This window comes from Lepidochelys kempii, chromosome 10 (genome assembly GCF_965140265.1).
Source record: "Lepidochelys kempii isolate rLepKem1 chromosome 10, rLepKem1.hap2, whole genome shotgun sequence".
Lineage (NCBI taxonomy): Eukaryota > Metazoa > Chordata > Testudines > Cheloniidae > Lepidochelys > Lepidochelys kempii.
Window position 1 is genome coordinate 39,409,776 of NC_133265.1, and position 22,467 is coordinate 39,432,242.

At 49.9% G+C, this 22,467-nt stretch overlaps 1 protein-coding gene across 5 annotated transcripts in view; it reads right to left on the reverse strand.

Moving 5' to 3' along the window:
• Window positions 1-1,246: 1,246 nt before the first annotated feature.
• Window positions 1,247-22,467, reverse strand: part of LOC140918498 (coiled-coil domain-containing protein 33-like) — a 62,148-nt gene continuing 40,927 nt past the window's right edge. For 3 of the 5 annotated variants that reach the window (XM_073363065.1, XM_073363064.1, XM_073363066.1), the window contains exons 4-11: window positions 10,057-10,252; window positions 9,547-9,635; window positions 8,564-8,695; window positions 6,671-6,743; window positions 6,072-6,193; window positions 3,912-3,998; window positions 2,819-2,935; window positions 1,247-1,455 (exon numbers count right to left, since the gene is read on the reverse strand). In XM_073363065.1, coding sequence (XP_073219166.1) covers window positions 1,393-1,455; window positions 2,819-2,935; window positions 3,912-3,998; window positions 6,072-6,193; window positions 6,671-6,743; window positions 8,564-8,695; window positions 9,547-9,635; window positions 10,057-10,252 — 879 coding nt within the window. In that variant the 3' untranslated portion in view covers window positions 1,247-1,392. The remainder of the gene's footprint in view (window positions 1,456-2,818; window positions 2,936-3,911; window positions 3,999-6,071; window positions 6,194-6,670; window positions 6,744-8,563; window positions 8,696-9,546; window positions 9,636-10,056; window positions 10,253-22,467) is intronic. The other 2 variants (XM_073363067.1, XM_073363068.1) reach the window with 2 other exon arrangements.

The window sequence follows — 22,467 nt, forward strand, 5'->3', positions numbered from 1 at the left end:
ACACCTGTGAGGCCTTTTCCATATCAGGTACACTTAGCAAGTCAGCCCCAGTGGTGAGCACGGCTCAGGCAGCACCTGCTAACCTGCGTGCGGTGCTCAGAGCTGGTATGGGTGCAGCCCCGGCTGTCACCTGTCTACTAAACCTGCCACACCCAAAGGGGGGTTAGGTATGGGGGCTGCCCTCTTGGCCAATACTGGGGACTGAACCAGGGACCTAACAGCCAACAGCCCAAGTCTCTACAGTGCAAGCTAAGAGCTGGCCCAGCCCCATTCCCTCTGCAGATCGGGAGGCATAGCACACACTGACTGGGGGCTAACACCTGCTGCCAGCGGAACGGCGCTAGTGACAAGAACGAGCAGCTTCTGCCACTGCACAAGTGGCCCTGGCTGCAAGGATCTGGAGCCCAGTAGCTTCAAACGAGTTCTTGCAGACATGAGGAATGGCAGCCAGGGCAAAGGGCCCTCATGGCCATGTGCTGCTGCTGCTCCCATCACTCATACTAGCCGAGCACCTCACCTTGCAGGGCTAAGTCTAGCCTGGTGGGCCATTCCAGGGGTCAGAATCATCCCTGGTGAAACTCTGCTGAAGTCAATGGGGCTACCCCAGGGATGAATTTGGCCCGTGATGTTTTGCTTCTCTACTCAGGACTCCCTAGGGGGCATAGGCCAACAAAGCATAAAAGAAGTGGACCACAGGTAAAGAGAATGTCAACCTCCATGAACATCACACGCTTGGAGGCTGAAACTGATCCAGATTGATCATTCAGGCATAGCTGATGTGCTATACAGTGGGCAGCATTCCATCATCACAGCCAAGGAGGGAGAAGGCGGGGAAGGGAAGATACAATAAGCTCAACACCAGCTGCCATCTAACTGTGCTTAGAACACTACAGAAGTGATCATACAAGGGACCAGCAAAAATCAGCTGCTGAAAACATGCTGAAAGCCAAGCTGAACCGCCTTAGGGAGAGAAACGTACAGATGGTCATTTAAGATGGGGAGGAGATAGGGTTGGGGAGGGGGGGGGTTACCTGTTGGGGCAGGGATTTATGTGCTGGTGTTCTGGACCAGATTCAAAGTCCCCAAACCCCAGTGCCCTGTGATAGCACCCATAGCTGGCGCTTCTCCAAGCTTTGATCTGGGCTTCACAGACCGGATCCTAACACTTGGCCAAGCATATCCCTGAGCGCTGCCTGGCACAGGTATTTTCCATGGCCATCCAGTCTGCAGTAACAGCACTTGGGGGTTGAGCATCAAGCATTTAATAAAGATCTCCAGTAGACCCCTAGGAGAGGTCTGGTTTTGGTGGGGGGTGGGAAAAGGAGGGGAGACCAGACAGAACATTCACAGTCTTTCCCCAGCACTGCCAATAAGTCCATCTTGCAGAAGGTGTTAGGGCAGAGGATCGAGCATTTGGTGCCTCTTGATATGTGTTGTGTGGTCTGGTGAAGTCTTCTGTGTGGGAGAAGAGAATGAACATCAGGGGATATTCCTGGAAGCTTAATTCATCTGTCTCCCACTTCCTTTCAGCCCTTACATTCCTCTGTGCTGGCAGAGTCCTTTGTGTCCAGTGCCCCAATCTCGTGGTTCCCAGGGTGTGCCCTGTGTGCTAGCCCTGACGCTACCAGGTTCTGTGACTGGTGCTCTACCACTCTCTCCTCCCAAAGCTTTAACAAGGAGATTCTGCGCTGGACCCTGTATGCCGTTCAGTAATATGTTCGCCCACCTGCCATGCTGAAAACCCCATGCCTGTGGTCTAGAGCAGGCCATGGTGGATGACTGTCCACCCAGCTGAATGGGCAGGGGTAGGTTCTACTCAGTCTTACCCCAATCAACAAATGCAGCCACCCTACAAGATTGGGAAGTCACAAGTCTGACAACAGCCCCCCCGTGATATGAGGAGAAGTCAAAGGGCTTAGGTAAAGAGGGCCCTGGCCAACCAGTTGTGATGGAGCCTAAGGGGGTGTGTGTGTGTGTGTAGGGGCGGGGGAGGGGGCTAAGAGACTGCTGCAGTCCAGAGAGCACATGGGTGGGTCAGGGAACAGAGGGTAGCCCCGTCCCAACCCTGCACACTGCAGGGACACGGGTGACTAAGAAATTCATTGTGACCAGCTGTTCAGGCACCAAAATTTAGACCAATGATCTGCCTCTGTGGTGCAGATGGGTGGAGTCAACCCAACAGTCCTTCCCACAGCAGAGGACTGGCTGGCTATGAGGATCCACTCTCTTTCCTGCTCTTCTTCCACCTCTGCTTGCTCTGCCTGGTTCTCCTCTTCCTCCCCTCTCCTCCTGGGAGTGTGTGGAGGGGGTGTGATACTGAGGTAGTGTAACCCACACACCTCCTGCGTGTGGTGTTCTGTTCCATCTAGTGGCACCAAGACCACTTAGAGAGACAGATAAAATGAGTCTGCTCTACAGCCTTCACTAAGAGCCAGCTGGCTTTTAGCTCATGTGGAAGAGGCTCCAGAGGTTCCTGGTTCAATCCCGCCTGCCGACGACCGGGGTCTGTCGACATTATACTAGCACAAACCACAGAGACTTTCAGCCTGGATATTCTTGTGGGGAGGGGAGGTCCCTTGAGCAGCTTCTGTGCCCTAGAAAGAGTGCTGAGCCCTTACACAGTCCCCTATCCTGGCCATCAATCTTTGGCTAAGAAAAACTAGATGGACAATTTTAGAGACCAGTAACGCAGCTCTTACACCAGCCACATGGACAGTGGCCATGGCAGGAGGGTGAACAGCTGAGTATGAGAGGAGTCAGACCGTAGCTGGGTGAGCCCAGCTTGTGGCTTGGCAGGCATAGCAGGCATGTTACTGACCAGTGAGAAATCATGCAGGATGGTGCTGGATGAGCGCCCAAAGCCATGCTCTTGCTCCAGGAGCTGGGTGCTGAGATCCTGCTTCTCCCGCCCCCATTTCCTTGCAGACTCCTCCAGCTGCGAGGGAGAGAACAGATACTCAGAGCACTATGGTAGTGCTGCCCTGCTTGCCCTCTCACCCTGGGTTTGCTCTTGAAGGCAGTGGTGGTGCATGGCACCACCACTCTGCTCACGGACACATGGGAAATTGACTTGTGCAACTCAGACTGCTCACCTGTGGCTTCCCCATCCAAGCCACACATTCCCCAGCTGGCTGCCTCCCATAACCTATACCCAGCCATACACAGCAAAGCGCTGCTGGAATTAGGGGAAGCTTGGAGAATATGAAACATGGCACCTGGACAACTGGGTCTTTGAGGCCACACCCAAGGTGTTCCTTTGAGGTCCATTTCCCCTCACTAGTGCTGATTTGGGGACCTGTTAGACTCATGCTGCAGCCTCCTTCAGGGGCTTATTTGTGGGAAAGCCTGTGAAAATGCTCAATGCCAGGGAGGCTGGTGGGCAAAGGAGCTTTTGGACACATCTGCTTTAAGGCCTTGAGTCTGCTTTTCTGAGCTCTCCATGGGCTGGGCCTAGGCTATGTCAGAAATTGATGCCTCTCCTTCCACGTTGTTCTCTCGAGCGATGATGAGACTCAAGGGGAAGACTAGTTTGAGATTGATCTTTTCAGCAGCCAGTGCTTGACTGTGGAACTCCCGTCCACAAGAGTTACAACTGACCAGCAACTGATCACCTTCCAGGCCAATTGCAAGAGTCAGCTCTTCACCAGCCAATAAACCATAACAAGTCCTACCCTCCTCTGGGAAAGGAGCAGAGATGAGACAATGCTTTGTCTGCATCTAGCCCCTAATCCACCTGTGATCATGTATATAGATACCTCGAAGGAAACACCAGATCCAGGGGGCACACCAAGGGGTGAGTCAGGTTGTCAGAGTTCATTCTCATTCATGCCACAGGACCATGCAATGGGTGGAGATTGGGGATGGGATGTGTGTACTGGGGGGATGACCATGAGAAAGGGCATGACAATTACCTGGCTTTCCAGGACACGAATGCGACCTTGCGCCTTCTCCACCTTGGCCAGCAAAGACAGTTTCTCTGAGTTGGTGGAGAACATGTCCTGCAAACAGGTAATACAGCCAGCAAGTGAGATTTAGAGACTCTAGCCCTCCATCCCCTTCCCATCATGACACAGGCTGCCAGTGACCCCTTTCCCCCCACCATTCCATGGAATTCAGATAATGGGAGTGCTGATGCGGGGGGTGGGGAGGAGGTTGGGGTTGGGGGGCAAAAAGCCAGTGAGAGAGGAGCTGAACAGACCTTGGATCTGTGGAGGCTGTGATGAAGGCAGCTCTTTAAATACAATATAATATTGCATTGCAGTAGTGGCTAGAGGCTCCAATCAAAGGTCAAGGCCCCATTGTGCCAGGTGCTGTACAAACTTGTCAGCAGAAACAGTCCCTGTCCCAAAGCGTTTACAACCTGATTATGACACTGCACCCCATATTCTTCAGAGTGATATTATGATAGGATTATGACATAATTATGATGCAGTTTGTACAAGATAAGTCATGTGAGATGTCATTGGAAAAGTTTTGATTTGCTGAATATGATTATCCTATTTGTATGCATGTATCATTTTTGTATCTAAAGTTATGAATATTATCTATGTATCTGTATTTCAAATGTAGTTACACCTGGGTAAAGCCCACTACACAAGATACGTTCAGTCTAGATAGCTGGTTGGGAAGGGCCTAGTCAGGGCAAAGAGCCATTAGGGAGAACAATAGGCTTTAGGAGAAGCTTATCTCCCACCTGGTGAGCCTTCCTGAGAACTCCACAGACAACCTGTGAGTGATGGCTGCTATGACTCTACAAGGACATGTGACCAGGCCACATGATGCTGGATTCCATCTTGGGATGTCAGTACTTTTCCACAGATTGGTCTGGGAACCAAGCTTTGGAACAAAGGGTTCCCGCCATATGCAAAAGCTGTATAAGGCAGGGAGTGACATCATCAGGGTAGGGTTCATCACTTCCCACACAAGAAGACTCCTGGAAACAGCTAAGGAACAAAGACTGAACTGGAGGAAAGTGCTGGACCCAGGTGAAAGGGATTTCTAGCCAGTGTATGAAGTCCTGAGAAACCCAAGTTGTAAAGCTAATGCAGCTTGTGCCTTAAGAATCTGTAGCCTGCTCGTACCATCAATTAGGGTCAGAATCTGTTATTCATAGCCAATCTATTTAGTATATTAAGTTTAGTTTGCATTTTTTGTTTATTTGCTAGGTAATCTGCTTTGATCTGTTTGCTATCCCTTATAATCACTTAAAATCTATTTTTTGTAGTTAATAAACTTGTTTTATGTTTTAATCCAAAGCAGTGAGCTTTGACTGGAGTGCTTGGGGAAAATCTTTGCTTGGTTACTACAAGTGTCCATTGTTCTCTTCACATTGAGGGAGAGGTGGACTGGGTATTAAACCCATATACTGGCCAGATTTGACCAGGGCAGGATGGTACTGGGAAGCCGGAGGTTAGAGAGCCTGCGTATAACTGCAGCTGGGTGTGTCCCTACCTAAGTTTCCTCTGAGCTGTGCGGCTGCACAGCAGCCTACTAAGTGCCACACAAGCGTTCAGGGCTGCTGTGGTGCCCCTCCCCCAACCTCAACAGAGCCCAGCCCCAGATCTGCCAAAGCTGGGGAAGAGGCCCCCCCTTCCCTGCCCCCAACCCAGCCCCAGCCCAGACCTGCCATGGCCGGGAGAAAGGCAGGTCCAGCCCTGGAGCTGCCACGGTGTGGAGAGGTGAACCTTCCCCGCACCCCAAACTTCTCATCCCTGGACCCACCCCAGAGCCCGCACCCCCAGCCAGAGCCTTCGTATTGGCGCATATAACAAAATTCATTCCGCACATGTGTGGGAAAAATTAGATGGAACACTGGTGTATGAATGCTGGTGAAAGTGCAGGTTGGAGGGCTTTGCAGATTCTCACAGCAGTACAGTGTGAGAGGGAGCCCAGGCTGGTGGGTCAGGGGGGTTCAATGTTACCTCAGTTCCAGATGGCACGCCGGGGGGAACCCGTCACACTGATAAAGCAACTGAACGGCCAGCCACAATATCCTGCACATGAAGTGAATCACTCCCACTGGCTAACAGGGGACCCTCCCCATGGCATGGCCCCAAGGTGACCCATCTCACCGGCAAGGCTTGCTGCTGCAGGATGATGGGAGAAGAGCGGTAGCGGGCTCTGCCCAGCTCCTCCCGCAGTCTCATGTTCTCGGCTAGCAGGGTGGAGTAGAACTCCTTGGAGAAGCTATCAGCTGGGGGAGAAGAGCAGAGAAGCCACTCAGACCTCTGCTCGGCTCCATACCCTCCAGCAATTTCACTACCCACCCCCTTCCAGGGAGAGGGCAGGTCATTTCACCTCCCCTTTGCCCCTGACAGCCTACCATACTGGAATCAGAACCTGGGGGCTTTAGGCTTCCTTGACTGGGGGCTCTGCTTTTCCCTTCCACAGGGCCAGACATCACGTGGAGTAGCAACTTACTCCACAAGTAGCCCCATTGGTTGGTGCTGCCCAACATGAGTAAGGGAGGGGGCAGGGTATGGCCCTGAATGATGAGCCTCTCTGCTGGGTCCCTATGAGCTTCTCCCACCTGCCTCTCATGTGGCCAGTTGAGCTGTAACTTGGGCCATTCCCTCCCCTCCTGCATCACTCAGGAGCTACCTGGCTCCCAGATAAAACAGAGCCCAGCCCAGCCCCTGGCTCTCACACAAAAAGAGAGGGGGGCATTTACCCAACGGTTGCTCACAGGTCCTAGCGGCCTCTGGCACCTTCTCCTCCAGCATGCGCTCCATCTTCTCAATCACCTTTGGAAGGCAGAAATTCAGTGGAGAGGGGAGCTCCCATCATGGCCCCCTGAAGGCCCACATAACCCTTACAGCAGCAGGGTGCTGCAGAGAGCTGAGACCTTGGCTAGACTAGATTTGGGGCATGTTGTTAGCACATGATCACTAACAGGGTCTAAACATCTAGTCTGCAGAGGGTACATTGCCCTTAACTCATGCTAAACAAGCTGAGGTGAAGCCCAGAGGTTGGCATGTTAAAGGCGGTGTGGCCTTAGCAGCACTAGACTTTTAAAACATGTGAGTCACGCATGCTAACGCCACAACCCTAGTCTGGACAAGGCCTAGCTCTGCAATGCTGTTGCTGGCCTTCCCTCATGCTCAGTTTGCTGCACTGCTCCCCAGCTGGAGGGGACTGTGTATGGGCCACAGACAATGAACCTCATGTCCTTTAAGGGTGTGTCCACACTGCACATGGGCAGGTCTACATTTAAAATGTGACAGCGGCACAGAGGAGACGCTGCTATGCTGACGGGAGAGCGTCTCCTATCAGCGTAGTTAATCCATTTCCCCAAGAGGCGGTAGTTATGTGGGTGGGAAAAACTCTCCTGTTGACATAGTGTGCTCTCTATGCCAGGAGTTAGGTCGGTCTAACCGGATCACTCAGGGGTGTGGATTTTTCACACCCCAGAGTGACATAGTTATACCAATGTATGTTTGTAGTGTAGACCTGGCCTCAGCTTTTAGGCAAAGCTCTACTTCTGTCCATACACAATTCAGTCTGACTCAGGTCACCAAGCACTCAGGAGTCACAGGACTCAGGTCTTAGGACCCTGCTGGGGTGTGGATCAGAGCCTGAGTCCTGCTATGACTCGGGCTCAAACCCTGTCATTTTGCAGCTGTGAATGCAGCTCAAGCTGCAGATCCAAGTCAGAGGGTCTGTGTAGTGCAGTATGGATGTGTTAGCATGGCCGTGAGACCAGCAGTTGTAAAGCCAGATTTACAATGCAGTGTGTATGCTCAAGCGTGAGCTTGAAACACCAAGTCTGCAAGCCTGGTTCCACAGATCTGGTCTTAGAGTGCAGTGCAGACAACCCTAAGAGACGAGGACCTACAGGGATTGGGCAAAGGGACTGTTAGTCTAGGCAGGAATGCACTTCTAGAGCAAATCTGCAGTCTGGGGATATGGGGGATCGCTGCTACTCAGATCCCAGGATTCCCAAGGCTGTCCAGACTGTAGGCTTTGAAAAGCTGAGTGGCTGATCTGCAGAGCTAGCATTAATTACTGTCACCACGCTCCATACCAGAGACTCAGTGAAAGCATCTGCATCCCAAAGTTCTGGGCTGGGTGACCCACAGGACTTCAAGATCCCATTCTCTGGTGCATGAGAGAGTTCACGGTGCTAAGCAGATGCCCTGCAGTTGCAGCGCCTATTTCCATGCCAGGTTCCAACACAAGAGCCTGAAAAGCCAAGCACTTAATGCAGAATGTTGGCTCATTATGGTGCAGTTGGTTGTAGCGATCCATCCAATACCTTCTGTGTAACACAATGTGCACCTATGCCCTGCCACCAGGAAATGGGTGACAAAGAGGGAGCAGATGGAGGCAGGAAGATCCCGCCCTGCTAGTGAGACTATGGGGCCCCGATCCTGTGTGCCTGGGTTGTGCTAACAAACACGACCTGATGGGTTTGCTTTGCTGTGGCTTGTTGCAAGGTCTCCCTGTAGGGAGTGCACTATGAGCACAGGGCATGTTGCCCCAGCATGGAAGAGGGGCAAAGCACTGTGGGACACCCAGCTGGGTGCCCTCCCCTAACCCTCCCATGCACCTGTGCTCTGCTCACCCTCTCCTGCTGCTGCACAGTGTCTTCCAGGGCTTTCATCTTGGTGATTTTCTCCTGGTACTTCCTCAGCACCATCTGCTGCTGCTGATGGGCTCGTTGCAGCTTCACCAGATCCTTCTCCCGGTCGTTCTTCTGGTGGGCGAGAAGGGAGGGAAACCATCAGATCCCTCGGGGAGGGAATCAGAATGCACAGGGGATTCTTTACGGAGGTGGATGGACACAGGCAGACCTGTGGTTCTCTCTGGCTCCTAATAGTCGCTGATCAGGCTGAGGAACCATGGCAGGGTGTGACTCGAATTGAGCTGCCAAAGCTACTGGAGTTCACCTGTTACTCCATGTTACTCCACTCTCCTCCCTTGGTCAATCAGGGTGGCTGCAGGGCTAGGAGAGGAGGGTAATCAGCAGAGAACTCAAACTACAGCCCCAGTCTCCAGGAGCTTAGTGAGACTGTCCAGGGGTCTTGGAATATTTGCTTCTCCAGATGGCTCCCACAGCTCCAAGCTGCTTGCCCCCAGTGAGGGCCTCCCGGGCACCAGGCTGCCCTCTCTGAGCCTGTGTTAATTTCCACCTGTAACCAGGAACGTGCTGCTCCTAGCGTGCAGCTCTAAAGAGTGGTGGCCTCCTTTCTCCTCTGGAGGGGAAGACCCCCAGCATGGGATAGCAGGAGAAAGGCAGAGGGTGTTGGCTGTGCAGCACAGCTGACTTTCACCCTTAGCCTGGCCTCTTGCTCCGCAGGCTGGGGCTGGGGAGCAACCTCTGATGTCCCACGTGCTGAGCCCTGTCTCCTCTGTCAAACTCCCTTCTTGCATGCAGCCTTCTTCAGAGCTCCCCTCACTAGGGACAGCCCAGATCCTTGTGCTTGTGCCCTGGGCATCATATCTGTTTGAATTAGACCATGAGGCCCTCAGGACAGGAGCTGTGTACACTCACGGGTCCCTCTATGGAATAATGACCAAGCAGGCCAAAGCCATCGGCACAGTTACCCGGATCAGCTCATTCTGCAGCTGTTGCACCCGGTCCTTCATCCTGCTCATCTCCACTGTCCCAGCAGCCAGTTTGCGCTTGAGGGCCACTGCAAGAGACCACACAGCCTGGTCAGTGGCACGGGGGCATGTCTGAGGGATACAAGCAGCTTCCAGGACTCCCAGGGAATAGGGGACACAGCTATGGGGCAGGTCTATTCACCAAGGCCAACAGCGCCCAATCAGATTGTTAGATCCACAAATTCAAATACAAATTAAACTGGATGGTGAGGACTGAGGAGCATCTGCCAAGAGAGAGAGTCCCAGAGGAGAGGGCAGGGACAGGAATAACAGGGACTGGGGGTCACTGACACCGTGCCTGCCTCTAGCCAAGGCTATTAACCTTTCACTTTCCCACTCCCTGTAATACCACAGTCAGAGACACTCCTCACTCTTCCTCATGGCGGCCTCCTCCTTCCTTCGCTCTCTACTGGGCCATGCAGAGGTGGGGGTGGGAAGTGCGTACTTTACCTATCCTGTCGACTGTCTCCGCCTTGGTCATGACGTCCACGTCCACGTCGTTCAGCAATGTGCGGCCCACTTCCTCGTGCATGCTCAGATTGCGGTGTAGGGTGCTGTTCTCTGCCTCCAGGCTGGCAACACGCCTGCGCAGAGACAGGATATCGTCTGCCATCTTCTTCATGGCCACACAGTAATTATCCAGCTCCTGTTGGCCACAGGAGTTACAGCTTGTTACAGCTTGCACTGTTACCTGTTACAGCTTGCACAACCTCAACTTAGAGACATATGCTTAGCCAGGTCCCTTCTTCTTCCTTCCACCCACCCACCTCAATGACCAAAGGTGCTGGCCAAAGGCTCCTGCCACGGGGGACCAGACTGAGCAAGAGCCTGGGTGGGGATGGGTGAACTGCAAAAGACATGGATGAGCTGCGGAAAGTTTCCCACCCAATCTTTATAGGACACAATCGCCATAGTTTTCAGGTGTTCAGGCATGCACCATAATGTACTGAACTTATATAGCACTCTTCATCCATAGATCTCAAAGCACTTTAGGAGCGTGGGTAAATATTACTGACCTCATGTTACAGATGGGGAAGAAGGGAGAGGAAATGACTCACCAAAGGTCACTACATTAGTGGCAGAGTTAAGACTACAGCCCAAATCTCTTGCATCTTAGTCATCTGCCTTAACAACTAGACCACACTGTCCCCTGCTTATCTGAGATTCTTGGAAATCTCAAGCCACTGTCACAGTAGGTTTACATCACCTCCTGCCTCTGTTGGGGCTGGAAAGACCATGGAAACATTGTCTTGTGCTATCTCAGCAGTCGGGTTTCTGATCACAGGTGGAATGGGAAAGTTTGGGGTGAAACTTCTGGTCCATTCTTGTTTGGTTTCAGCAGCTCAGCAGGGTCAATTTTTCTTCCCTTGTTTTAAGCATTGTGTCCATCTAGTGCTGGAGGTGGGGGTGGAGGTGGATGAGGGGGGCTAGATTGACAACTCCAGGGACCTGAATCCTATTTCTTTGCCCAACAAAGTGACAAACTTCCCCAGCGCCACATGTGTGCCTCCATGCTGACCTTGAGGGACGACCTCTAGGGCTGAGAGGGGAGATCACGCCTCATGACCTAGGCTGTCCCTGGTCTCTCTGCAGAGGCTGCCAACCAGAACGCCAGCTAGCATCAGCTATAACAACAGGCTTGTGATGTAGCATCTATCTACTAGGCCAGAGGTGGGCAACCTATGGCCCGTGGGCCACATCTGGCCCGCGGGACCATCCTGCCCAGCCCCTGAGCTCCTGGCCCAAGAGGCTAGCCCCTGGACCCTCTCCTGCTGTACCCCCTCCTCCGCAGCCACGCCGCCGCGCGGGCAGCACTCTGAGCAGCATGGTAAGGGGTCTGGGGCCAGGGGGTTGGATAAGTGGCAGGAGGTCCTGGGGGGCAGTCAGGGAGCAGGGGGCGGTTGGATAGGGGGTGGGGTCCTGGGGGGGATGGTTAGGGGTGGGAAGTCCCGGGAGGGGGTGGTCAGGGGATGGGAAACAGGAGGCAGTTAGATAGGGCAGAGGTCCTGGCAGGGGCGGGAGCAGTGGGGGTTAGATAGGGGGTGGAGTCTGGGGGGGCGGTTAAGGGCAGGGGTCCTGGGAGGGGGCTGTCAGGGGACAAGGAGTGGGGGGGGGGTTGGATGGATGGAGGTTTTTGAGGGGGGTGGGAAGTGGGAGGGGGCAGATAGGGGGCGGGGGCCAGGCTGTTTGGGGAGGCACAGCCTTTCCTACCTGGCCCTCCATACAGTTTCGCACCCCAGTGTGGCCCTCGGGTCAAAAAGTTTGCCCACCCCTGCACTAGGCCCTGGACTGAGGGCATCAAACCCATTTCACTCAGGGCCACCAGACAGCCAACCGTAGTTGAGAGAGTGACCCCGAGGCAACAGGCTCCGTATCTCATTAGCAGAGCCCAGAGTCAAGCAGTTTTCTTCCCATCTCTACTTCGTAAGATCTTCTCATTTCACACCATCCCTCAAGCACTGGCCCCCATCTGCCCCCATTCATATACTCCTCCCTTCCCATTTCAGGTGGCTGCCACCTTCCCCCATCTGCATCCTCCTCCTTTGCCATCCCAGGTAACTACCACCTTCCCCCAAGTGTATCCTCCCTTCCCATCCTGGGTGTCCACCACATGCCCCTGTCCATATCCTCCTCCCTTCCCATCCCTACATTGGCAGGTCACAGTGGTCCCATCATGGTGTGTTCTGCACCCAAAACAAGCATCACTGCTCTGTCTGTTAACTGACCAGGACTAACCAAGGAGCAGTTGACATAGGAGCTGCATTCCAAGATTTACCCACTACCCATCTTCACCCCTTTCAGAAGGGCCCCTGTGCTTCCCCAATATGGCCTCTGGCAGACATTTCTGGCACGCCAGGCCTCAGCTCATCTGTCCCACATTAACCACTGAGTGATGGAACCAGCTCTGGAAACACGTCAATTCTTTCATTCTTAAAGCTCTCATCATGGCAGCAGTGATGTTCTCAGGGTAGAATTCCTCACCTAGAAGGTTACTGAAGAGGCCTTGGAACAAGAATTACCACCCAGCTGCATTGGGCAGCAGCACACCATATGCTCCCTCCTGTGTTCCCCTTATCTCCACAACATCACTAGTCCTTCCTAGATCCATCTGTGCAGACCTGGGGAGAGGGCAGCAAATGGGACCAAACATCGCTCCACCACAGTGCAAACAGGACCAAATGGCACTTTGTAAATCAGCTGATAATTCCTATCCAACATCCAGAGTTCTGAACACAGCACATCAGTTATACCTGGTTTGTCAATATCACTCTCTCCTACCCAAGCCTTCTTGGGCTGCTCTGATGAGCCAGGAGATTTACCGCCCTATTCAACACACCCTATAGATGATTTGCCTCCCCACAGGCAAAAAGATCACATGCCAAAATAGGCCCTGTTAAGGGATGCTCCAGCTCTCTTAGGGGCCCTCTTTTAAGTATTTTATGGGGAGAAGGTTTCTGATAGGTTCTTTCATTTAGCAGCCAAAAGCATAACGTGATCCAATGGCCGGAAGCTGAAGCTGGACAAATTCAGATGAGAAATAAGATGCACTGAAAGTCACTAAGCACTGGAACAATATGCTGATGGATGTGTTGGACTGCCCACCACTTGGAGCCTCTAAATCCAGGCGAAGTGTGCTTCAGCTCAAACACAGGTTATTGGCTAAGCTACCTGTGAATTTTTCGACTAGACTAGACATTTTTGGTCAGAGAATACCAATTAGTCAAAACCAGACCTTTTGCAGAAAGTTTGGATTAAATTTTCATCGGGAAGGTGCCTCTGGTCTAGGATGGAATTTCTGGTAAAAATGAGGGTCGGAGTCATTCCAGACCAGCCAATCCCAGTGGCTAGGGCAGTCAGCAGCATGTGGGTCAAGTCCCTATTCTACCTCATGCAGAGCAGGGATTTGCTCCCAGCATATCCTAGGGCTGCTACTTTCACATAGATCTCCATTTTGTTCCAATGCAAAATGAAAAAAAATTTGCAAACCTTGAAATTTTTCACACATCCTTGTTTTCCATCCAGTCCTAGTTACAGGGTTTGGTGCAGGACTCGCTGGAGTAGGTTCCCTGGCCTATGCTATTCAGGAAGTCAGAGGAGATGATCATAATGGTCCCTTCTGACCTTAAAACTTATTAATAATATTTCTAAAGGGGTGTGTGTGAACATTACTATCACCATTTTAGAGGCGGAGAGACTGAGGCACCAAGGGATTAACCATGGCTTGCCCAAGATCAATGGCAGAGCTAGGGACAGCATCTAAAAAGCCTGACTCCTAATCCATTGCTCTACCTACTAGACCACATTGCTCCTCCTCCCCCCATCTGCCTGCCCTATGTTATAGGAATGAATTCCCTACACACCAATCCAACTAACAGTCAGTGAAGATCCTGAGAGAGGAATAAACCAGTGGAAAGGGAGCAGGGAATCATTACGGCAAAATGAGGGCATGGAAACAGACTGGATTTATCAATGCACGCTTTCCTGAGGGACTGGAGCTGAAGAGATCTCGCTCCCGCTGGCATAACTCCAGCTAAGCCACTGGTGTTTCATATGGGCGAGAACAGCCTTTGGCCTGTTGTGTTTCTCTAAGAAGAGTCCCACTGAGTGAAGAGCTCTACCTCTCCCCCTGCAAGGCCCCCAGCCTGCTGTGCATGGAAGCACTCAGAAGACAAACAGGAAGATGATAACGTTGCCATGGTTTGGAGTTCGGGCCCAGGGGCAAGGGCACACTCCAGAGCCCTATCTCAGGAATGGATGAAACAAAAACAACAGCCAGCTGCATTAGCCAAGAGCAGCGTGTGCTCTGGCCAAGGTTAGAGCTGGGGAGAGCACAGGCTCAGGGAGTCCACTGCCACAGCACACACAGCTGCAGGCTGCAGTGAGGCAGAGAGGTTGATTGCTGCCTGGCATTCCAGATCTAACAGTGCTACCAAACATACAGAACATAGCTGCTGGGCCTCCCGGAGATCCAGCTGGGCCTAGGTACAGCACACTTCTGGTCTGTCAAGGCTCCCTGCTACGTACAGGTAGACCATACCTGAGCTGCCACACTTCGTTGACATGGTCTGAGTCTTGGTCACCTTTCTGCTGATGAACGTGTCAGCTGCATTCAGGCAGATCACACCTGCCATGCTGTGTCCATACATGCCCAGGGACAATGTACCTGATCTGTTGATGAACATGCCAGCTGCGTAGTAGGTCTCTTATCCATCCTATTGGGAGCCAACACACTCCCATACACAAAATATGACCCCAGACTTCAAGGAGCCCTTGGGTGACTGCCTTTCTGGCTGATGAGTGGTTTGACCTTGTGACCTAAGCAAGAGGCGCCTCAGCCTACAGGCTAAATCTGCTGCTGCAGTACAAGTCAAGCAACAGCACACTGCTCCCGAGACACCTACATTTAGTGTCAGCTCAGTGCAGCTTTTCAGGCACATCTCTTGGCTCTTCTGCCACCCTTCAGGGAGGCATCAGACATGCCACAGGGCACACAGGTTGTGGGAGAAAATGCAGCAGGAATAACAAGGAAATAAAACAAATTCAGATCCTTTCAAACATCTGCCTCAGAGGCAACACTATTCTGAACAGAATTCCAATAGAACAGGAGCTAACAATGGGGTGATATGTACTCTGCACACTGGATGGCTTCTGACACTGCACCCAGCAGTTGCTAGTAAAAGGGCAGTAACTGCTAAGGGTTCCCACAGCTCTTTTCTACTTTAAGTAGAAGGAAAGACTGTGGCCACTCTGATGCTGCAGTGCTAGGAACGGCTGGCAAATGCTGATTTGTCCCTTGAGCCCTTTGTCTCCCCATATCCTCTGGAGCTCTCACGATGGTTGAGGGGCAGCTGCTTGACCATGAGCCACCAGAAATGGGAAAACCCTTGGAGTAAGTTAAAATGACTGGACAATGAAGTTTGAGCTATGGCCAGTATATCCCACTGTCATGCACTTCCTTGTTCCACAGCACACGAGCTTTCTATTCTTAACATCAACTCTGGCTGATATCAGCTACATACTGGCAGTGCTAAAGGGCATGCAGCAAAATCCTTCTCTCCTAATGGGAGAGGTAAGATCTCGCCCAGTGTAAACCAAGAGTAACTCAATTAAGAATCAGGCCCCAGAGGTGTCCATCTTCAGAGAGTGAGAGACAGAGCCCATGTAACTTGAGAAGCAGCTTCCTGAATCTCAATCCTCTCTCTTATTCCCTGGCAAAGTGACAGATACACGGGTGGAGTGGTAAATAATCACAGGTGTTCATAGATTCTAAGGCCCTAAGGGACTACTGTGATTATCTAGTCTGCCCTCCTGTATAAGACCGTCCAGAGAACTGCCCCAAAGTAATCCCTTCTGAACTAGAGCATGTCTTTAAAGAACCCATTCAATCTTAATAAGTTGTTCTGGTGGTTAATTATCCTCAGTGTTAAAAATTTACACCTGATTTCCAATCTGAATTTGTCTTAGCTTCAACTTCCAGCCAGGGATCAGTCAGTTCTATAGACTAATCTGCATCACTTGGTAAGGGCTGCTCATTTGAACACCATATGTTTTAACACAGCCAAATACAAAGTCATACTTTTAGAAACAAAGACTGAAGGTCACATTTAGAAGATGGGTGACTGTATCCTGGAACATTGTGACTCTGAAAAGCATTTGGGGGCATGGTAGACAGCCAACCGAACATGAGCTCTCAGTGAAATGTTGTGGCTAAGAGGGCAAACATGATTCTTGGCTGTATATGCAGGGACATATCAAGTAGGAGTATGAAGCTGGAATTACCTCTGTGTATTGCATTAGTGAGCCCATTACTGGAGACTGTGTCCAGTTCTGGTGTCCACACTTCAAAAAGGATGTTGAAAAATTGGAAAGGGCTCAGAAGAGAGCTACAAGAAAGATTCAAAGTCTGGAAACCCTGCTATAGAATGAGAGCCTCAAGAAGCTCAATCTATTTAGTTTATCCAAGAGAAGGTTAACAGATGACTTGAGCACAGTCTACCTCCATGGTGAAGAGATTAACTTGGCAGGAAAAGACATAATGAGATCCAATGGTTGGAAGCTAAAGAGAGACAAATTCAGACTAGGGTGCACATTTTTAACAGTGAGGGTGATTAACCATGTGAGGCATTCTCCATCGCCTGCAGTCCTTAAAGCTAGACTGGATCTCTTTCTAAAAGAGATGCTATAGCTCCAATTGAAGTCATGGGTTTGATGCAGAAATTACTGGGTGAGGTTATGTGGCCTGTGTTATGCAGGAAGCCAGAGTCGATTATCATAATGACTTTAAAATCTATGAAGCTATAACCTTGGCAGGCCATTGTATTTGCTCCAGTTAAATAGTTTGTGGCACTGATGGAATAAGGTGAGGAGACAACATGTTGTGCCAGACATACAAGCAGATGGCTTTACAGGAGAAAGCAGTCACGTCTGATTTGAAAGGGGGTCAGCCCCTCCAGCAACTGCCACAACTGTATTGCTCAGGGCCTTGGGCAGAGACAGCCATGACAGAGCTGTCTGTGCGCCAATACTGATGGCCTTCGGGAGAGCTGTGCATGGCTCGGAGCCTTGAGGAGACCTGCTTGTTTTTAAACAGGGGAGACTATCAGCTGGAAATTGCACAAGTCTCATTTCTCCACTTCAGTGGGGCGCCAGCCTTGCCGGTGTGCATCACGCACTGCGGGTGATTAGCACCCAGTCAGATGGATTAGCCATTCTGGGACCCATGTGCCAAAGGAGCCCCAATATTGCAACTCCCACCCTGCCACACATGCTGTCCTCCCAGGGCATTCCTTATGGGAAAGCCATATAGACTTTTGTGAAAGTAGAATGAATTAAGAATGAATTATATTGAAATTATAATTCATTAAAGAAATGCTACTTGAAGGGTTTGTTGAAATACAGTTGTCAGGAAGAGAAACATTAGGGAGTGTGAGACAAGGGGTCCTCAAACTAATTAACTTAGAGCTCCTACTGAGCTAGGAGATTGGTAAACGTTAGTATGCAAATAAGATATGTATGTATATTTGTCAGTTTCTGCTTTCTTTTGTCTCTTATGTTAAATTGGCTTTGGCTTAGCTGTATAAATAAGTTATCTTGAACCTCAGAGAAGGGCTCACATCTGGGTGCATTAGCAAGGTGCTTTGCTAATAAACAGAGTGGCCTAACAAATGATGTGAGTCCTGAATCTGACTTTGACAATTTGGAGGTTCCACTGAGATGGCAACCATCTTCACTGGGGCCGTGTGACTCCTGACCGTTCTTAGGATGGCCGTGGCAGGCTGGCACCTGGGCATTTGACCCGAGCGGTCCTCCACCAGAACGGAAGGGTGCATGACCACAGTGAAGTCTACGCCATCGAACCTGTTGGTTCCCACTCTGTTCTGGTAGGGATCCCGGGATCTGACATCAGGAATCTGGTCAGGTAATTATTTCTGTGTTTTGTCTGGACTGAGGACTGTCTTGTCTCTGTATCTATCCTTCCTCCCTGTGGTGTGTTTGAGTCTGGGCACCGTCTCCGTCTGGGGATCGGCTGACCAAAGGGTTCCTGTCCCCACGATCTGAGTGAGTGAAATCTGCGCAATTGCAGCCGCACCGTGCCTTGGGTAAAACCCTTGGTGTGAAAGCAAGGGCGATTGAGGGAGTAGCCTATGGGCTACTTTTGTGTGTTGCACCGGGCATCGCTCTGACAAACCCAACTTTCCTTCTTGTGTGATTGGTGTGTAAAGTCCTCCTGTATGGGTAACCAGACGTCTAAGTCGGGACAGTTCCCTAAAGGAACACCGGCTCAGTTTATGTATTTTAGGAAGAGTCCGGACTCCTGTAAATTTCTGGAAAAATGGTCTAGGCTAAGGGGGTCAGGTAGAGTGACTACTACCAGCACTACGCTTCTGTCCCCAGAAGCCTTTACAGCTATTCTGAGGGAAAATGGGCCCTTTTCCCACAGAAATGGTCTATAAGGGACTGCTGCAGGCGGCAGGCAGAGAGAGAATCTGATCAAAATTGTTTGACTATTGGGTAATGTAATCAAAATCACTAAAGGATGTAAGGGTGTTCTACTGGAACTTAACTGCCTCAAATGTATTAAGGGAATGTAAGATGAAAAAAAAACAAAAACAGAGCAGTGTGGAAGGGATGTTAAGGGAAAGAAAATGTGTATGTATCTGTCTGTGTGTGTGTAAATATGTAAAGTTCTAAGGACCAGATGGTTGTTTTTGTTTTAAATAATGCCACTAAATATCCATTTGACTCTTTAATTCAAAGTTGCAAAACTGACAGACCTTTTTGCTAGACACAGGTAATTAGTTGTTTGGCTTTGGGATTTGGCATTTAACCCTTAAAAGGTAACTCAATGCTTTACAAAATTTAAAATGTTTTTAAGTTGTGACTGCAGCAGGGCAGTCAAAATCAGGAGAATAAAAAAAAATTCTGGATTCTTTTTGTTTGTTTGTTTTTGTAACAAAATAGCAGATGAGAGTTGCAGTAAATAAATAAATAAATAAATAAATAAAAGACAGTGCCCTTCTGAAGCAACAGCAGGGGTGAAGAGCACAAAACAAACAAACAAACAAACAAAAAAACAATGTTAGAAACACTGAGTCTTAAAATGGCTCTGAGTCATCAGACTGTCACTTTGATAAAGGTACATGAAAACTCTGTAAGCAAAAAAAAAAAGAAATAGTTACACCTTATGTAAAAATGGATATGGATAATGTTATAGAAGTTAAACTATGGAAGGAATGTGCATTTGCCCCAGAACATGTGCAGGGTATATTGTAGAAGGGGCAAAAGAAATGCAAACATACCATGCTACTTAATTAAAATGCTATTAGGGCTCCAAAGGGAGCCACAATAGGTTGGGTTTTCTTTTTCAGATTGCTGTGTGTTTTGGAAGCAGAAGTTAAAAGTAATCAAAACTCTGGTGAAAGTTGATTGTGTCCCTTTTAAGATAGAGTCTCTGAGCTGCTGATGGCTTTAAATCCAAAAGCAGGAAGTGTCTGTGAAAATGCAAATTACCTAAATGATAAAGGAAGGAAAGAACTAGCAGCACAAAGGAGCTGCAGATAAAGGACACACCTGGTCAGCAAACAAATTGTCTAAATAAAAGGCATGGTATAACAAGATAATTTTTAATAAATTTAAAGATAATAAGTATCCCTGTAACAACGTATAGTGTGTATGATTTTTGGAAAAACCCTTTAAGGTCGTATGGTAATGATGCTTCTCAGTTATTACCTGTAAATAAAACTTAAAGCTTAACACAGCAGGAAAAACATTATAAACTTGGTCTGCTGTATAAGAAGGAAAACTCAGGGATTTAATGACTAAACAGTGGGTTAATTTCCCCATAACCCTTAAAAGATAAAAGCCATTGAAACCTGGCCTGCCTATAGAATAAAAACAGGAAAATGTGGGGGGCAATTCCTCTGTTTTTCCTGCAATTAGCAAGGAAATTTGTAAAAGAAAGTGGTATTATTATTAATCAATAATCTGTCCCCACCAGGGGGGTGGAAATTGTTTCTTTTGTTTTTAGACTCTACAAGCAAGCTGGCGCCAGCGGAAGAATAGTTCAGAATACCATGGATCTGTGTTTTGTGTTGTTTGTCTGTGGTGTTTGTCTTGTTGCTAGCATTGTTGTGTTTTAATGAACAGAAAACCTCATGACATGGGTGGGGGATGGCTTCAAAAGGCTGACCTTGGTGGGAGGGAGGGAAGATGTGTATGGGAATGCAAAAGGCTAACTCTGGAGAATCCCAAAATTCAGTGGCCACTGTTAGGATCTTGGGACAAAGACCGAGTAGACGTCTTAAAAGACAAACTCAGCCAACCTACAACTAAATTGGCAAAAGAAGAGGTTGATTGTTTCATGCAGTGGTGGGAAGAGGCAAATCATAGGCGGACAGAATCAAAACTTGCCTCTCTCAAAGATTCTGGCTTCTATCCCACCAGATGCAACTCATTTTACTATTGTTGATTTGTGCTCTGCTTTCTTTTCTGTTCTGGTTCACCCTGACTCCCAGTTCCTGTTTGCCTTTTCTTACAAGGGGCAACAGTACACATGGACCACACTGCCCCAGGGGTATACTGAAAGCCTGTCATATTTTTCCCAGGCATTAGCCCGAGACCTTGCTGACCTTGTTTTCCTGTCCAGGTCCACACTAGTCCAATATGCAGATGATCTACTCCTCTGTTCTCCTTCATTGTCTGCCTCTGAAACTGACTCTTTAGTGCTCCTTACTGCCCTAGCAAATAAGGGTCACAAAGCTTCTCGCTCTAAATTACAACTCTGTCAAGCTTCTGTCACATACCTTGGCTTTCTCCTCTCCCAGGGATCCCGTGTACTTTCCCTCACCCGCGTCCAAGCTATCCTTAGCTTTCCCCGACCCCGCTCCCCACGCCAGGTCCGGAAGTTTTTAGGCATGGCTGGATTTTGCAGACAATGGATTTCCCAATATGCCTCCCTTGCAAAACCTCTCCAGGAACTCACTCGATTCTCTGTGCCTGACCCCATGCCGTGGCCCCCTGAGGCCAGTTCTGCCTTTGTTTCCCTCAAACAGGGTTTGGCTTCTGCCCCTGCCTTAGGGCTGCCTGACTATTCTAAGCCTTTTACCCTTTTTTGCCACGAACAATCTGGGTGTGCACTTGGAGTTCTCACTCAGATGCACGGAGAAAAGAACCGCCCAGTGACTTACTTCTCTGCCACTTTAGACCCTGTTGCCCAAGGCTTACCCCCCTGCGGGCGTGCTGTGGCTGCTGCAGCGCGCCTAGTCGAAATGTCTGATTCCCTTGCTCTCCGCTCTCCTCTTACCCTCCTTGTCCCTCACTGACCTCGCCCTGCTCCAAGACTCTGCCCCAGAAATCGAGAAAGAATCCTGGGTTGCCCAAGGTTGCTCTCTACATCCCGATTCCTTTTGGCGCTCGCCTACTGGTGACTTTGTAGCCCCCTTTTCACTCTACCCATCTCTGGCCGCCCTGCTACACGGTGTTTCGCATGTCGGAAAGGAGGGGATGGTCTCTGCTGTAACTAAGACAGGATGGTGGGCCCCCCCCCCCATTTTAGCTCTTTTGCAGCCCGCCACTGTGCAGCCTGTACCATTTGCCAAAGCCATAATATTGGTAAACCTGTAAAAGTGGCCCAGGGGTTCCGGGGCCTGCCTCAAGCACCGTTCTTGTACAAATGCCTAAGTGTCAACAATATGAATTTATATTGGTTATGGTATGTTTATTCTCCGGTTGGATTGAAGCCTTTCCTTGTCGCAAGGCTGACTCACTGTCTGTTGCCAAATGTTTGTTAAATCATATTATGCTTGCCAAGGGAATTCCTGCTACTCTGTCCAGTGATCGGGGTACACATTTTACTGGACAACTTGTTCAACACCTGGACCGTATATTGCATATCAAACACCTGTTGCACTGTCCCTACCACCCACAGAGTGCAGGTGCAGTTGAAAGACGAAATGGTGTACTTAAGAATAAGCTTGCTAAAATTTGTGACTCTGCAGGATTAAGCTGGCCAGTAGCCTTACCATTAGCCCTTATGGACATGAGAAATTGTTATGGGATGCCCTATGCGAGCTATGACTACTATTACTCCGGTTCCAGATTTGAACTTGACTCACAGAGCACTCCTTCAGTATTGCAAGGGACTAACGCAAGCTGTAAAAAGTCACTTCCATTCACAGGTTCGAGCCCCCTGGCCCACGGAACCCACCTCCGACACTTGCCACAACCTCGAGCCAGGTGATTGGGTCTACGTACGGCGCCATCATCAAAAGCACGCCTTGGAGCCCCAGTGGAAGGGTCCTCATCAGGTACTGCTTACTACACAGATGGCTGTTAAACTATCTGGCATCGCAGCGTGGATAC